Here is a 17,848-nt window from a genome sequence, read left to right on the forward strand (position 1 = left end):
TATAATTAAATAAAATGTCCTGTCGGACGGGCAGAATACAGAACTCCCATAGATATCAAGCTGGAAAATCACATCTGTTTCTTAAATCTAATAACAGAATAAATATAATAAGGGAATAAATCACTCACTTCAAAAAATCCACTCCCAAATACTGATTTAACAGGCTATCTGTATTATAACCATAGCCCAAAAGAGGCTCCAAAATAAGGCCTGAAAAGACAGTCAGTTACAATACACTTAGATGTCCACAATCCTTACATCTGTTCAAATACAGATTTTATAATTTACAATCATCAATTTAAAATCAATCATTTAAAATCAAAATCTAGTTTGATTCTTGAACTCAAGACAAGAATTTTAACTTAAACCATTACATGTAAGTATCATATGAGGCATGTTTTCTTTTTTTTTTTTTTTTCCATAATAAACGTTCATCTTTTTTATTATTTTAATGACAAGACAAAGTTTTTCATATCACCATTACACTCATGCTAGGGGTAACAGTACTTCTATTATAAATGCTACTTGACCTTTATTTTTACTATGCTTGGCATAACTGGGCATGCTTAGTAAAATAAAAAAAATATATAAAACATTCAATTACTTTTTTTTTTACTAATCAAAGTACCTAATTTTATACAATTTGCACTTTTAATGTTAGTAACAGAAACAATGAAATTATTTTATTTCTTGATACTTAAGAGTTTAACTCCAAGACATGCACTACAACCACATAATATATTTTTGTCATCAATATGATGGTCTTGGCATCTTATATATTATGTTCACACTTTAAATTAAGTACTACTTGCTAAAAACAAAAACAGGTAAAGACAATGAACAGACGGTTCACGTTAAGAGGAATAAGAAAAGCCAGTAACAACGACATATCAACCTTATTTGTAATGAAAGAAATACAAATTTTAAAAGTGACATACCACTTTTTATATTGGCAACAATTAAATAAAAAAGAATACCTACAACTGACCAAGGAGTATTCTGGCAGGGGAGGGAGGTCACACACATATAGTACTAATTAGAGAGAGAAATTGTACAATTAAAGCCCTGTGAACCAGTCAAATCAATCATTCCACTTTTAGAAACTGTCTCAAGGACATAATTAAGCATGTACCTCAAAATGTACAAGGACATTCACTCTGCCACTGCTTGTAGTAATAAACTACAGATAATCAAAATGTCTAACAGAAAAAAATGAGTAAATTATGGCAAACTTTTCTTATGGGAAGGCAGTGGGCTTCCAATTCCATTCTCCACACCTAGTTTAGCTTCTTTCTTTTCAACAGAGTCCACTTCTAACAGACTAAAAATGTCAGACATTGCCTTTCTCTGTAATCTGATCTAAGTCAATGGAAACTGAGGGGAAATCTTCCGGAGGCTTTTGTTAAAAGTCGTCTTCATGGATAAAACAAATGAGAGAATGGCCTTTTCTGCCTTTGAGATACAATTTTACGAAGATGTAAAACTGAAGTAATAGCAGCAGCTCTTGTGATTGAGAGGTGGATTAGCCTAAGGCAAAACAAACCAACTGAGGTCAAGGCAAAAAAAAGTGTGTCTTTAATGACACCACTGAACCCTGTGTTATGTTAAACAATGTCCTAGGTTACTTAGGCCAATTACATTTGGACACTGTTACCTCTGGCCAAAAGCACCCTAACTTGTATTAGCTATACAACAGAGTATGTTAGAACCACAAAAAGTTATGTTAGATGTATATTTATGAACAGTAGATGCGCAGTTAAAAAAAATATACAAAACAGTATGTTCCCATGTTTTTAAAAATCAAATATGTTAATATGGATTCATTTGCCAAGAAAAAGGTCTGAAAAGATACTCAAGGTTTTAAGAGTAGTTATCTTTGAATGATAGCATTTCAATGTTTCCTTTTGCTTATGTGCATTTTCTATCTTTCTACAGTTAGCATGTTATCACTTTAAGATTCCACCATCCTTCCTATCAATTCAATGCAATTTAGGAGAGAAAGAGGTAAACATGTATTTCAGTGAGCTATCTTGAACTGGAAGTCTACTTTTTTTTTTTAATTGGAAAAGTTTCTGTTCTTTAAAACTTTTGTGAAGTAAAATTTGATACTAAACAAGCATTCATTTTTCAGCAAATACGGAAGATTACAAACAGTTTTCATTTCCCTTTGTTCCTCAGGGAATCATCATGACTTTGTACCATTTCGTATTGGAATTTCTTCTGTGAAGCAAAAACAGTCCCAAAATGAAGGATCTTCGGGTGTCATGGGAACAGCAGATGATATTAAATCATTAAAGTTGAGAATAGTAAATTGCCTCTGGGTTGGTTTGGAATCATCCTGAGATGGAACATCCTGATGTCTAGATCCATCGGGTTTCCTAAGAGCTACTGCAACAAAATGGTGCTCATCTATTTTGCTTTCCTCAAATGCCCATTCTTTTTCTTCCTCTCCATCCAGGAACAAACGTGTTTCTTTATAAACTTGGCCTATATCCAAGTTTAATGGAGACAGATCAAATTCAAGCCGCTGCAATTCAAATCCTAGTCCAACACCAATGGCTTTTATGAAGCTTTCTTTAAGTGCCCAATTCCTATAAAACATATCCAGCTGAGTCCATTCATCCTTAAAGCTTCTGATTGTTTCCCATTCTTTGTTGGTAAACTTTCGTTTCATAATATGAAAGAATTCTGGAATTGAACCACGACTTGGAAAACTAGTCTTCATTATATCAATCCCAACTTGCAGCTCAGGCTCAGCAGCAAGCACCGCATAGTCCCCTTGATGAGAGATGTTAAAGTTGAAATTCGGGTAACGATTCGATGAGTCCTTTGCAAGAACTGGCTTTCCTTTTGCAGTTCTTTGCAAACGAATATGATTCCAAGGGATATTCAATTTCTCTGCAACCAATTTCCTTATCATCAGACGACCAGCCTCGGGCCTGATGGCGCGGTCGCAAACGTGGCCCCACCTTTTTTTTTTTTTTTTTTTGAGACGGAGTCTCGCTCTGTCGCCCAGGCTGGAGTGCAGTGGTGCGATCTTGGCTCACTGCAAGCTCCACGTCCCAGGTTCACACCATTCTCCCGCCTCAGCCTCCGAGTAGCTGGGACTACAGGCGCCCGCCACCATGCCCGGCTAGTTTTTTGTATTTTTAGTAGAGACGGGGTTTCACCATGTTAGCCAGGATGGTCTTGATCTCCTGACCTCATGATCCACCTGCCTCGGCCTCCCAAAGTGCTGGGATTACAGGCTTGAGCCACCGCGCCTGGCCTGGCATGTTTTCTTTTCTTTTTTTTTTTTTGAGTTGGAGTCTAGCTCTGTCGCCCAGGCTGGAGTGCAGTGGTGTGATCTTGGCTTACTGCAACCTCCGTCTCCTAGGTTCAAGTGATTCTCTTGCCTCAGCCTCCTGAGTAGCTGGGACTACAGGCATGCACCACCATACCCAGCTAATTTTTGTATTTTTAGTAGAGATGGGGTTTCACCAGGTTGGCCAGGATGGTTTTGATCTCTTGACCTTATGATCCACCCACCTCGGCCTCCCAAAGTGCTGGGATTACAGGCATGAGCCATTGCGCTGGGCCATGAGGCATGTTTTCTAAGCACAGCTGGCCTTCTGCATCCATGGGTTCTGCATCCTCATTCAACAAACCACGGATTGAAAATATTCAGGAAGGAAAGGATAGCTGCATATGTGCTGAATATGTACAGACATTTTTTTCCTGGTCATTATTCCCTAAATAGTACAGTACAACTATTGACATTGCGTTTGGTATTATAAGTAAACTAGAAGGCCAGGCACGGTGGCTCAAGCCTGTAATCCCAGCACTTTGGGAGGCCGAGACGGGCGGATCACGAGGTCAGGAGATCGAGACCATCCTGACTAACCCAGTGAAACCCCGTCTCTACTAAAAATACAAAAAACTAGCCGGGCGAGGTGGCGGGCGCCTGTAGTCCCAGCTACTCGGGAGGCTGAGGCAGGAGAATGGCGTAAACCCGGGAGGCGGAGCTTGCAGTGAGCTGAGATCCGGCCACTGCACTCCAGCCTGGGGGACAGAGCGAGACTCCGTCTCAAAAAAAAAAAAAAAAAAAAAGTAAGCCAGAGATGATTTAAAGTGCAGGGGAGGACATGCATAGGCTAGATCCAAATACTACAGCATTTTATAAAAGACACTTGAGCATCTCAGATTCTGGGATCCACTGCAGGTCCAGGAACCAGTCCCCCATGGATGCTGAGGGATGAACTGTATGGTCCCAAGTTGGCACACAAATGATGCTCTCCATGTGCTCTTTATTTTTTACTTATTTATTTTTTGAGATGGTGTCTCGGTCTCTCGCCCAGGCTGGAGTGCAGTGGCATGATTTTGGCTCACTGCAACCTCCACCTCCCAGGTTCAAGTGATTCTCCTGCCTCAGCCTCGAGAGTAGCTGGGACTACAGGTGCGTGCCACCACGCCCGGCTAATTTTTGTATTTTTAGTAGAGATGGGGTTTCACCGTGTTAGTCAGGATTGTCTCAAACTCCTGACTTCGTGATCTGCCCGCTTCTGGCTCCCAAAGTGTTAGGAGTACAGGCGTGAGCCACCGCGCCCGGTCCATGTACTCTTTATTCTTACACAACAGAAGATATGGACAAATGATTCAGAGACATGGAGATAAGGGGCCCAAAAACATCCCCTTTTGGGTCTGAGGATAGAAATAAGTTGTTCAGAAATTTGGCTAATGTCATTCTGGGCTAATGCATAGGATTCATTCTCATTAATCAGGGCTTCTTTTTATAACTAATCTAACTGTTATAAACTCACGAGAGGGAGGGAAAGGGAGATTTTGGCTATAACGTTCCAGCTGCAAAAAGCCCAAAAGTCATCTATTACTCAGTCAAAACCCTCCTTCTAAAAAATATGGTATTGGCTAGGCGTGGTGGCTCACACCTGTAATCCCAGCACTTTGGGAGGCAGAGGTGGGCAGATCATGAGGTCAAGTAATTGAGACCATTCTGGCCAACCTGGTGAAACCTCGCCTCTACTAAAAATACAAAAATTAGCTGGGTGTGGTGGCGGGCGCCTGTAGTCCCACCTACTCGGGAGGCTGAGGCAGGAAAATCGCTCAAACCTGGGAGGCAGCGGTTGTAGTGAACTGAGATCGCACCACTGCACTCCAGCCTGGTGACAGAGCGAGGCTCCATCTCAAAAAAAAAAAACGTTATTTATGAAAATAAATATTACTTTTATAACTCTTATAAGCTATGCTCATTAAGATGGACAGTTTTAAAGAGGAAGAAAAAGCAAAAATATGATCTTACAATATAGTGATTTAGGCTTTTGGACCCTGTCTGATATAGGTGTTTGTTCCTTGCTGCAATGCTGGAACACAGTAGAGATCTAATCAGTTATAACACACTTAGATGTCCACAATCCTTACATCTGCTCAAATACATCTGTTCAAACACTTAGCAGAGACAAGCCAAAGCAATCTCAGGTGGTCCACACCCATCAATAAAGTTGTTAACAGTGTGTGGCTTATAGTTGGACCTCAATCCCATTCTTTTTTTTTTTTTTTTTTTGAGAGGGAGTTTCCTTCTTGTCACCCAGGCTGGAGTGCAGTGGCACAATCTCGGCTCACTGCAACCTCCGCCTCCCAGGTTCAAGTGATTCTCCTGCCTTAGCCTCTCAAGTAGCTGAGATGACAAGCATGCACCACCATGCCTGGTAATTTTTTGTAGTTTTAGTAGAGATGGGGTTTCACCAAGTTAGCCAGGCTGGTCTCGAACTCCTGGCCTCAAGTGATCCACCTGCCTCGGCCTCCCAAAGTGCTGGGATTACAGGTGTGAGTCACCGTGCCCAGCCTCAATGGGATGAGCTGTCCCTAGCACTGACTTACTTGCTGACACTGAGTAAGTCTCCTAGTTTTGTTAGGTATAAATAACTACATGGATTCTTTTCTTGACAAAAAAAAGCGTGTGACGATTTTCCCCTATTCGGAAATGGTCATCTCCACTGAACATTCCTGAATAGGGGAGTGTCAAGGCCATATACAGATCACCAACCCACAGGTGACTGTGGGGAATCATCCAGGCACAGGATGATGGACACGCTCATCAAATGCATAAACATCAAAATACACGGAAGCCTTTGAAAACAAAAGATGCCCCTCTACAAAAGCACAGCATCCTGATTGTAATACCAAGATGTCCATTTGTACAGGGTGTCTGCTTTATGAAGAAAATGGTGGCCTCTGGGCCGGGCACGGTGGCTCACGCCTGTAATCCCAGCACTTTGGGAGGCCGAGGCAGGCGGATCACAAGGTCAGGAGATCGAGACCACAGTGAAACCCCGTCTCTACTAAAACTACAAAAAATTAGCCGGGCGAGGTGGCGGGCGCCTGTAGTCCCAGCTCCTCGGGAGGCTGAGGCAGGAGAATGGCGGGAACCCGGGGGGCGGAGCTTGCAGTGAGCCCAGATTGCGCCACTGCACTCCAGCCTGGGCGACAGAGCGAGACTCCGTCTCAAAGAAAAAAAAAAAAAAAAAAAGAAAAAGAAAAAGAAAAGAAAATGGCAGCCTCTGAACATGTAAAAGGAACAAGACGTCCACTGCTAAACCTGGGCTTTGAATGCTTACCTGGACCTAAAATGAGGATTCCACCTTGCTGAGCTGGGTCTCCTTGAAAATCAAAGAGCGGGCCAGTCACTGCCCGCCACAGGCTCTGAAGGCTTCCTGAGAGTAGATTTGATTTTACGTGGGGGCTCTGTCCTGAAATGTTGAAAACTGTCTTTAGATGTCATTTTATATTCAATTTGATATTTAAGAAGATAATGTATTTCTAGAAAACATTCTCTTTCTTCCTTCAAAGATGGTTTCTCAACCTTTTACTATCAACATTTTGGCTCAGATCATTCTTTGTCCTGTGCGACACAGGGTGTTTTGCAACATCCTTGCCTTCTATACTCACTAAATACCAGTGGCACCGTTTACCAAGTTGTAAAAACCAAAAACGTCTTCAGACAATGCCAAATGTCTCCCGGGGAGAGAGGAGTAAATGTCCCAGTTAAGAACTACTAGGCCGGGCGCGGTGGCTCAAGCCTATAATCCCAGCACTTTGGGAGGCCGAGGCGGGTGGATCACGAGGTCAGGAGATCGAGACCATCCTGGCTAACATGGTGAAACCCCGTCTCTACTAAAAATACAAAAAACTAGCCGGGCGTGGTGGCGGGCGCCTGTGGTCCCAGCTACTCGGAGGCTGAGGCGGGAGAATGGCGTGAACCCGGGAGGTGGAGCTTGCAATGAGCCGAGATCGCGCCACTGCACTCCAGCCTGGGCGACAGAGAGAGAAAACCTCCCAAAAAAAAAAAAATTACAAGCAAAAAAAAAAAAAAAAAAGAACTACTGCTTTAAAGGAAAACATAATGACAGACCCACATCATTTTCCGCCAAAGAAAAATGTCAACTATAGACTTCTCAAATTAGCAGTGCTTTCCATTTTAATTCCCCGTTTATACTCTCTTTAGTCTCTCACTTATTAATAGGCAGCTACAATCCTTTTCTTTTTTTTTTTTGAGACGGAGTCTCGCTCTGTCGCCCAGGCTGGAGTGCTGTGGCCAGATCTCAGCTCACTGCAAGCTCCGCCTCCCGGGTTCACACCATTCTCCTGCCTCAGCCTCCCGAGTAGCTGGGACTACAGGCGCCGCCACCTCGCCCGGCTAGTTTTTTGTATTTTTTAGTAGAGACGGGGTTTCACCGTGTTAGCCAGGATGGTCTCGATCTCCTGACCTTGTGATCCGCCCGTCTCGGCCTCCCAAAGTGCTGGGATTACAGGCTTGAGCCACCGCGCCCGGCCCCCTTTTCAAGAGACATTGTGACACAAACTGTTACGTGTTGGTCAAAACGTGTTTCCTCTTTCTGGGCCCACAGCTAAAGTATATTTTCCAGTCTTGGTTGCAGTTAGGCAAGGCATGTGACTATGTTACAAACAATGAATGAAATGATCTGTGCTGCTTCCAGACCAAGCTCCTCCCACAAGTGATTCTCATGTTCCTTCTACATTCTTGGAAGGCTTGGGTTGAACATGGCAAAGCACAAGATGGAAGGTGCGTGGATCCTGGAACTGCTGCTCAAGAGGAAAAGCATCCAAATAGAAAAACCGTTCTTGAAATTTAAGATAAAAAGAAATAATCTCCTACCATGTCATGCTACTGAGACATGGAGGTTTAGTTGTGACAACAGCCACTGCAGCTACCTCTTCACTTCTCCTTGGCTGTCAGTTTTCTATTTCTGTTCTCACAGTGGCTGATACTTAATTTCCACTTCGTCTGAGCAAAGAAACTCAGTCTCTTTACTCTCCTTGTAATTAATTTTTCTCCTATCCCTGCCTTTATGTCTGTCTTTTAGCTTTTTATTTTAATGCCTATGCAGCCTTTGGCCTGCCTCATTTCCTAAGATTTCCAAATATCTATTATTTCCCTTCATCTCTTCAACTCTTTGATTTCTTTCATGTTTACATTATAATGAGCATTTATCTCTTACCAAGAAACAAATACAGGCTCATTAGCATAGAGACTTGAGTAAAAGATTAAGTTTTACTTTGTTTTTTAAGAGACAGGGTCATGCTCTGTTGCTCAGTCTGGAGTGCAGTGGCACCATCATAGCTCACTGCAGCCTCCAACTCCTGGGCTCAGGCGATCCTCCCCCTTCGGCTTCCTAAGTAGCTGTGACCACTGGTTCATGCCACCAATCCTGGCTAATTTAAAAATTTTTTTTTGTAGAGATGGGGGTCTCACTTTGTTGACCAGGCTGGTCTCAAATTCCTGGCCTCAGGAGATCCTCCCACCTCTGCCTCCCAAAGTGCTGGGATTACAAGTGTGAGCCACTGTGCCTGGCCTTGAATTTTACTATCTTATAGGATTCTATATGTGAAATAAATGTTCAGAAATGCAAACTCTCTCCTTATTTTTTAAAATTCAAAAAAAAATTGTTTGAGACAGGGCCTCAATTGTTACCCAGACTGGAGTGCAGTGGCACGATCACGGCTCACTGCAGCCTCAACCTCCCAGACTGCAATCAATTCTCCCGCCTCAGCCTCCCACATAGCAGGGAGTACAGGCATGCACCACCCACATAGCAGGGAGTAGAGGCACGCACCACCCACACAGAAGGGAGTACAGGCATGCACCACGCCCAGCTAATTTTTGTATTTTTTTGTAGAGACAGGGTTTCACCATGTTGTCCAGGCTGGTCTTGAACTTCTACACTCAAGAAGTCCTCCCACCTCAGCCTCCCAAAGTGCTAGGAATGCAGGTGTGAGCCACTGCGCCCGGCCCAAACTCTCTTCTTATGTTCAAAGAAGGGGTCAGTTAATATTTCAGAAATTTTAGAAATTCAACTTGAGATTCCATAGCTTAGAACTAAGTACTCTTTGTTGTCAAGCACAATCTAGTTTTGCCAGTTTGAATTTAATTCTTATGTGTCAAACTTCGTTTTTCAGTCTTCTATAAAACCAGTACTCCTTGTATGTAATGGCTTCATTTTCTTATTCTTCGTCTTTATAAAATAGGTACCATTAGTTTTAAATTATAATTGTGTATTTTTAGTGCCTTAGTTTTTCAAGTAAGACTATTCTGAGACTGACTGAGATTTATGCTTTATGTTTTTTTAGGGAGAAACCTTAAAAAAATCATTTTATGAGAACCTAATATTTTGTTTGGCAATGCAGTCCTTTAACACAGGTCGAAGAAGTGAAGATTTGAATACACCCTCTCTTATAATTACAAGCATATATTCAACTTAGTATTCATCTATTTACTTTGCAATTCCATATCTTTACTGTGGCAATGAATAGTGAGGTGCTACTAAAGTGAAACTCACAGTTTATATCTAAAGTGCTAAATTTTTTCTTTTTGAGACAGAGTCTCGCTCTTGTTGCCCAGGCTGGAGTGCAATGGCACAATCTCGGCTCACCGCAACCTCCGCTTTCCGGGGTCAAGCAATTCTCCTGCCTCAGTCTCCCGAGTAGCTGGGATTACAGATGTGTACCACCACACCCGGCTAATTTTGTATTTTTAGTAGAGATGGGGTTTCTCCATGTTGGTCAGGCTGGTCACGAACTCCCGACCTCAAGTGATCCGCCTGCCTTGGCCTCCCAAAGTCCTGGGATTACAGGCGTGAGCCACTGCGCCCAGCCCTAAAGTGCTAAATAATTAAACAGACCTTACACATGCTGAGACTCTATTACAGCACATAAAAACTGTGTACCAAAAAGTAAGGTTCACAATCTGTACTGCTATGATTTCCTACACCAAAGAGAGAGAAACAAGCAGACTCTGTGTTTATGCCGGATCATCATGAGTTCTGATCAAGTTTAGGTCTTTTTCTTTAAACACATCAATAAAGGAGCCGGGCGCGGTGGTTCACGCCTGTAACCCCAGCACTTTGGGAGGCCGAGGGGGGTGGATCACCTGAGGTCGGGAGTTTGAGACCAGCCTGACCAACATGGAGAAACCCCGTCTCTACTAAAAATACAAAATTAGTAGGGCGTGGTGGCGCATGCCTGTAATCCCAGCTACTCAGGAGGCTGAAGCAGGAGAATCGCTTGAACCCGGGAGGCAGACGTTGCAGTGAGCTGAGATCGCACCATTGCACTCCAGCCTGGGCAACAAGAGTGAAACTCTGTCTCATAAAACAAACAAACAAACATAAAAAAACATCAATAAAGGCATCATGCACCTCTGCTTCACAAACAGCTCCCAGACCCATCTCCTCCTCTCTATCCCCTCTTGAGGCCTTGTCATTTCTTTCTAGCTTATACCTGCCCTACAACCCTGTCACGAATATCACTGGCTCTGGTTTGGCCAGCACTAATCCCTGCTCCACATGGGTTATATGACTGTCTCACTTCTCTGCTTCAAACACTTGTATAATTCCCCAACTGCTTCAGAATAAATCCAAACTCCTTGGCACATTACCCCAGGTTCAACATGAACTGGCTATAACTTATCCCTTGGCTCACACCAATTCCCCTAGCTGGGTCTTGCACTCTGGCCAGAGGCAGGGACCTGTATTTTTCTGAAGGAGTCACATTTTCTCATGCCTTTGTGCTTTTGCACGTGCTACTTTCTGTCTAGAGTGCCCTTCCCCACCCTCACTTCACCCAGCTAACTCCTTTTACAGTGAGCTGAGACCATCTCCTCTGAGAAGCCCGCCCAGATCCTTCTCCACTTAAATTGCTGACAATGGTATTTCTAGTCAGGAATGCCTCCCTCCATCACTGGCCCTCAGATGGCATTGTGATTAGCTGTTTGTGTCTCTCTCCCAGAGTAGATGATGAGTCTGCATGGTGGGGACTATGTATTTTACCACTGTCCTCCTGGGAGCATCCAACACAGTGGGTATCAGACAAGACGTCAATAATATTTATTTAAAATGATTGATTTTTGTTTGAGTTGAGTTCTCTTATCTGGCATTTCAGAAACACACATAACCAGTGCAACTCAAGTCTTCTAAGCTCTGTTAATTACAAGGAACTGTAGCAAGGGCAGAGAACATAGATAATGTAAGGATGAATAAACATGAAACTCTTCAACTAACTTTACTCTCTGGTCCCCTTAAGTGCAATAATAGAGCATATAATGAAGTGCAAGGTGCCATGAAAGCAACAGGGAAGCAATGGCTTCTGCCTGAAGAGTGATTCAGAGCCCTTTTCAGTTGGGTGATTTCAAATAATAAGCGGGATTTCCTCAATTAAAGGAGATGGGGTATTAAAGCCATGGTACTGAGGTATAAAATTATGTGAACTTAATACTACTTTTCGTTTTAATTACAAAAGTAAAATATACTTGTAAAAAATACAAAAGCCAATTTTCTCACTCCCCTCCTTGAGGTAAACACTACCATATCTTTTAAAACCTATTTCATTATGTGCGCACGTGCACACGCACACAATCTTTATGAAAATCATTTCTGTTTTCACAAAAATGGAACCACATTGAAAACACTTCTGCAGCTTATTTCCATTGAACAGTGCTTTGCTAACAGCCTTCCATGTCATTATACCCAGAAAATGAATCTTCTGGAGCCTGGTGTATCTGGACCACTTATTAGAATAATAAAAAGCAGCCCGAGGCCGGGCTCAGTGGCTCACGCCTGTAATACCAGCACTTTGGGAGGCCGAGGCAGGTCAGGAGTTCGAGACCAGCCTGGCAAACATGGTGAAACCCTGTCTCTACTAAAAATACAAAAAATTAGCTGGGCATAGTGGCAGGCACCTGTAATCCCAGCTACTCAGGAGGCTGAGGCAGAAGAATCATTTGAACCCGGGAGGTGGAGGTTGCAGTGAGCCGAGATTGCGCCACTGCACTCCAACCCAGGCAACAGAGAGAGACTCCATCTTTTAAAAAAAAAAAAAAAAAAAAAAAAAAGCCTGATTTATGAATTGACCATGTTTCCTATGCATATATACACAAATATGAAAATACACCACCAGTGTTTTCTATTTGAGACACATTATGTCTTACCTGAGGAGGCAATTTCTTCACCTCTTTTCATTCCCAATCTTTTATAAATTTCTCTCTCAGGATCGACATAGATTTCATGAGAATATCCAGTCAGTCTGCAAAAAGGCTAAAAAGAGAGAATGGTTGGAATTTTTATAAGAACAAATGAGAGAAAACTAACGATACTCTAACTTCAGCCAATTTAGCCTACATTTAGTGGTTTAAATAATGTAATTTTTATGTCGGAAAAAGATTTTATTCATTAGTCTCCCAATGTACTAGATATTTACCTCAATATGATGGTAGGATGACTGTCCAATCACTATAAGGGTGACATTTGCTTCCTTAGGAGGAAAAAAATGACATGTGTATATCATTAGAAATTATGCACGTTTTATACAACATCCCTTAACCCAACTCTTCTGTTTCATTCTAATGCCACCTATAGGCTTCTAGAGGAATGGAATAAACAGCAAAATTGTGTGAGTTAATGCAAAGATACGTATGGTAAAATATTAATTCAGATGTTTCTTTTGCTAAGTAGGAATTTCAAGACTTACATGTAAGACCTAAAACTATAAAACTACTAGAAGAAAACTACAAAACTGCCACATGACATGGGTATAAACAATCATTTCTAGAATATGACCTCAAAAATACAGAAAACAAAAAGCAAAAATTGACAAATGGGACTATATCAAACTAAAAAGCTTCTGCACAGCCAAGGAAATAATCAACAGAGAAGAGACAACTCACAGATTGAGAGAAAATATCTGCAAACTACATATCTGATAAGGGGCAAATTTCCAAAGTGTAAAAGAAACTCAAACAACTTTGCAAGAAAACAACATAGCCGGGCCGGGCGCGGTGGCTCAAGCCTGTAATCCCAGCACTTTGGGAGGCCGAGACGGGCGGATCACGAGGTCAGGAGATCGAGACCATCCTGGCTAACACCGTGAAACCCCGTCTCTACTAAAAATACAAAAAACTAGCCGGGCGAGGTGGCGGGCGCCTGTAGTCCCAGCTACACGGGAGGCTGAGGCAGAAGAATGGCGTAAACCCGGGAGGCGGAGCTTGCAGTGAGCTGAGATCCGGCCACTGCACTCCAGCCCGGGCTACCGAGCAAGACTCCGCCTCAAAAAAAAAAAAAAAACGAAAACAACATAGCCTGATTAAAAAATGGACAAAGGGCTGAGCATGGTGGGTCACACCTGTAATCCCAGCACTTTGGGAGGTCAAGGTAGGTGGATCATCTGAGGTCAGGAGATCGAGACCAGCCTGACCAACATGGCGAAACCCTGTCTCTACTAAAAATACAAAAATTAGCTGGGTGTGGTGGCGCGTGCCTGTAATCCCAGCTACTCTAGAGGCTGAGGCAGGAGAATCACTTGACCCTAGGAGGCGAAGGCTGCAGCAAGCCAAGATTGGGCCACTGCTCTCCAGCCTGGGGGGCTGAGTGAGACTCCGCCTCAAAAAAAAAGAAAAAAAAAGGACAAAGGATATGAATAGCTCTCAAAAGACATACAAATGGCCAAGAGATATACGAAAAGATGCTCAAAATCACTACTCATCAGGGAAATACAAATTCAAAGTACAATGAGATATAACCTCACACTTGTTAAATGGCTATCAATAAGATGCAAGATAAGTGTTTGGTGAGGATGTGGAGAAAAAGGAACTTTTGTACGCTGTTGTTAGGAATGTAAATTAGTACAGCCATTATGGAAAACAGTCTGGAAGTTACTAAAAAATCAAAAATAAACTATAATATGATTCAGCAATCCCACTACTGGGCATTTATCCAAAGGAAATGAAATCAGTATGTTGAAGAGATCTCCACTCCCATGTTTTATTACAGCATGATTCACAATAGCCAAGATACAGAAGCAACCTCAGTGTTCAACAATGGATAAATATAAAGAAAATGCGGTATAGGCTGGGCGCAGTGACTCACGCCTGTAATCCGAGCACTTTGGAAGGCCCAGGCGGGTGGATGGGTCAGGAGTTCCAGACCAGTTTGACTGACATGGAGAAACCCCATCTCTACTAAAAATACAAACTTAGCAGGGCATGGAGGCGCATGCCTGTAATCCCAGTTACTCGGGAGGCTGAGGCAGGAGAATCGCTTGAACCCGGGAGGCGGAGGTTGCAGTGAGCCAAGATCGCGCCATTGCACTCCAGCCTGGCTGACAAGAGCGAAAACTCCGTCTCAAAAAAAAAAGAAAAAGAAAAAGAAAAAAAAGAAAATGCGGTATCACAATGTAATATTATTTAGTCATAAAAAAGACATTTTTCTGTTATTTGTGACAACACTGGATGCACCTGGAGGACATCATGTAAGTGAAATAACCCAGGTACAGGAAGAAAAATACCGCATGATCTCACTTAGCTATGGAAACGAAAAAAGTAGAGTGGAATGATGGTTACCAGAGACTGGTTACTCAAGGATGAGGAGAAGGGAGATGATCCAAGGGTACCAAGTTTCAGTTAAACAAGAGGAATAACTTTTAGAGATCTGCTGCACAGCATGGTGACTAGTTAATAATGTATACTTCAAAATTGCTTAAAGACTAGTTTTTACACGTTGTCATCACAAAAAAAAAATAACTAAAATCACTATCTGACATGATGGGTATATTATCTCAATTTAATCATTCCACAAAAGTAAATGCCTATCAAAATATTACACTGTATCCCATAAACATATACAATTATATATGTCAATTTTTAAAAAGAGAATAAAAGGATACGCAGACGAACAGTCAAAACATTGTTTTCGAAATGATATAGTCAATAATTCTCTATATTCTCCCCAAAGACATACTTTTAAAACTAGGCACAGTTGTCTAATCAGTTATTTTTTCACATCCTAATTGATAAGGCCTGCTGAAAAAACATCTGTTTTACAAAGGCTGCCCAATGCCTTCCCTCAAAAAGCTCACTTGGGCACAAACTTATCTGTGCCTGAAGAAAAACAAGTATGTGGCTGTGCTAGGGAACATGGAACTTGCAGCCTATTAACATAAACATTTGCACCTTTACAATATAGTAGTATTTTCCCATAATGAGCGGCTATTTGGAGTGCAACAAAATTAAAGGGAAGAAAATATCAACTATTTCCAGCATTTGTTTTAGGGCATTATCAGTCAACATTTGAGAACGGGCGCTAGGTTACCAGGCAAGACCACAATTGTTAGTACGTTCACCACCAGGCAGCACCCAGTGAGTTAGGGCAGAAATAGATCTCTGACGTCTCTCTTCCTTTGGAGGGGCGAGGGTGGAGAGAGGTGCGGGGAGGGGCAATCCGGGTTGCAAGTGCGCGCTGGAGCCGCGTCCTCCCCCGCCCGGCTCGCAAGGTCTGCAGAAGCCTGCACTGGGCCGCCCACGCTCAGAAACTCACTTGTAAGAAACTCTTGGGGATTTTGGCCAGATCCTCTACGTATTCCTTGCAGATGTAACACAGGAAATGCTGAAAGCCAATTCGGCAGAAATGGCAAGTTAGTAACGCAGCACCCTCGCGCCCCGAAAGAGCCCGGTACTTCGCTGTGCGTGACGCGACCACAGGCGGCGCCCGCGGGGCCGGGACAGGCTGCCCGGACGCCTGGCGCGTGGGAAGCGGGCCTCGCCCTCGTCCTGCCCCGCCCTAGTTGGGAAGCGGCCGCGGCTGGGGAGGCTGCCTTCCCGTTTCCGTCCTAAGAAGCAGGAGGCGCAGGTCGCATCCCGCAGCCTGCCCGGGACCCCGGGCCGCGCCTCCCTCCCAGCCAAGCCACCCGCTCACCCGCACGAACACCACCACGGCGCGGCGCTCCCGGAACAGCGCGCCGAAAGGTACCCGCTGCCCGCGGGCGTCCAGCACTGGCAGCTCGGCCACGGCGGCCGGGGCTCACGGATGGGGTACTTGAATGGTTCCGGGACCAGTTACCGCCATCGCTCTATGGCTGACCAGGGCGTGACGCGGGCGACAGACCAGATCCCGCTCTGCCAGCGCAGGAGCCAGGGCAGGACAGAGGCAAATTGCCTGGAACAGGAGAACAGGGGAGGAATGGAGCAGTCAGAACAGCCTTATGGGAGAACAAGACAGAACCTGGCCATGAAACCTGGGAACATCTGAGGCTGGTCCTCTCAGCAATCAGGTGTAGGGCAGGGCTGAGGGCAGAGGGCAGGGAGCAGGCAGTCTGAGGAGCAGGAGCCTGGGGGCATGAGGGGCAGGGAGACAGGCCTGGGGAGACAGGCCTCAGGGGCAGAGGAGCACTGAAGAACAGGGAGGCAGAGACAGGAGGCAGGAGCAGGGCAGAGCCTGGAGGGAGGCAGGAACAGAGAACAGAGACAGAACAGGAGGGAGCGGGGCCATGAGAGGCATGAAGAGACCAGGAGCCTGGGGGCGAGGCAGGACAAAAGCCAGTTTCCGCTGCTGGGCCAGGCGGGTATTTGCATTGACTCTGCTGTCAGGGGTAGGGGACAGAGAAGGCAGAGACCAAGGCGAGGCAAAACGTTATTAAAGAAGCACCCGCGCCCTCCGTAGCCACCTGAGCGGAGGTTCTCACCTATTCGAGAACTAATGGGTATGTGTGAAAAGGTGGGCTAGGGCTGGGCCCACCTTTTGTAGACACACAGGCCGGAACTGTAATCCTAGCGACTTGGGAGGCCGAGGCGGGAGGATAATTTGAGGGCAGGAGTTCAAGACCAGTCTGGGTAGGTAACAGAGGGCAACACCATCTCCGTTTTTAAAAAAAATAAATAATAAAAATTAAAAAAAGGTGAGCTGGGAGGGATGAGGATGATGAAGTTGGATGGCTTAGCAGCTGTTTTGTAGAAATCACACACTTCCAATTCAGTTTCTCCTGGGGTGGGTAGGCAGGCATAGGGAAATCTGGGGATCTCAGCCTTTGTGAGACCAAACTGGCCCTGGATTTAGAGGTTTGTCTTTCTCGGGTTTCTCATGGGTGCTAACCGTGTGTCCAAGATTTCCAGAGCAGGACCAGGTAACATTCAGGCTCTTTGTCTTCATAAGTTTACTCACCCTTGTGTATGGATTTGGAGTTCAGAAAGTACATCCTTTATCTATGGTCTTTGTTGAGTTGAAGAATATTTCCGGGGCGGAGCACTAGGCAGGTCTATGTGGCTGATGTGACTCTGCCACAAAGCGCAGGAAGGGCTGATGCTGCATCCTCTGGCTTTCACCTGTGTGAAGATTGTATACTTTACTGAGCACACATTAAGTGCTCTGTTTGACACGCTCTGCAGTGTGTTTAGAAAATTTTAAGCATAGATATGTTTCTAAGTCAAGATAGTTTCTTTCTGAGACAGGGTGTCGCTCTGTTGCCCAGGCTGGAGTGCATTGGCACGATCATGGCTCACTGCAGCCTCCACCTC

The 17,848-nt window shown here is 44.1% G+C and overlaps 1 protein-coding gene across 1 annotated transcript; it reads right to left on the bottom strand.

Moving 5' to 3' along the window:
* Positions 1–424: 424 nt before the first annotated feature.
* On the bottom strand, positions 425–17,529 carry PRXL2C (peroxiredoxin like 2C). Its single transcript, XM_031654879.1, has 7 exons — positions 17,496–17,529; positions 16,254–16,357; positions 15,876–15,944; positions 12,766–12,819; positions 12,497–12,602; positions 6,612–6,743; positions 425–2,778 (listed from the first exon to the last, which is right to left on the bottom strand). Exons 1-7 carry the CDS (start codon positions 17,527–17,529, stop codon positions 2,186–2,188), a joined length of 1,092 nt encoding a protein of 363 aa, XP_031510739.1. The 3' UTR covers positions 425–2,185.
* Positions 17,530–17,848: the final 319 nt, after the last annotated feature.

Source organism: Papio anubis, chromosome 13 (genome assembly GCF_008728515.1).
Source record: "Papio anubis isolate 15944 chromosome 13, Panubis1.0, whole genome shotgun sequence".
NCBI lineage: Eukaryota > Metazoa > Chordata > Mammalia > Primates > Cercopithecidae > Papio > Papio anubis.

Bases quoted from the DNA above. Each gene is read 5' to 3' on its own strand.
- PRXL2C (XM_031654879.1), bottom strand. From the start codon at position 17,529: ATGTACTTTCTGAACTCCAAATCCATACACAAGG. The intron at 16,358-17,495 runs GTGAGTAAACTT...CCCATCCGTGAG, and splicing joins CTCCAAATCCATACACAAGG to CCCCGGCCGCCGTGGCCGAG. The intron at 12,820-15,875 runs GTGAGTTTCTGA...TTTCCTCCTAAG, and splicing joins TCCCCAAGAGTTTCTTACAA to GAAGCAAATGTCACCCTTAT.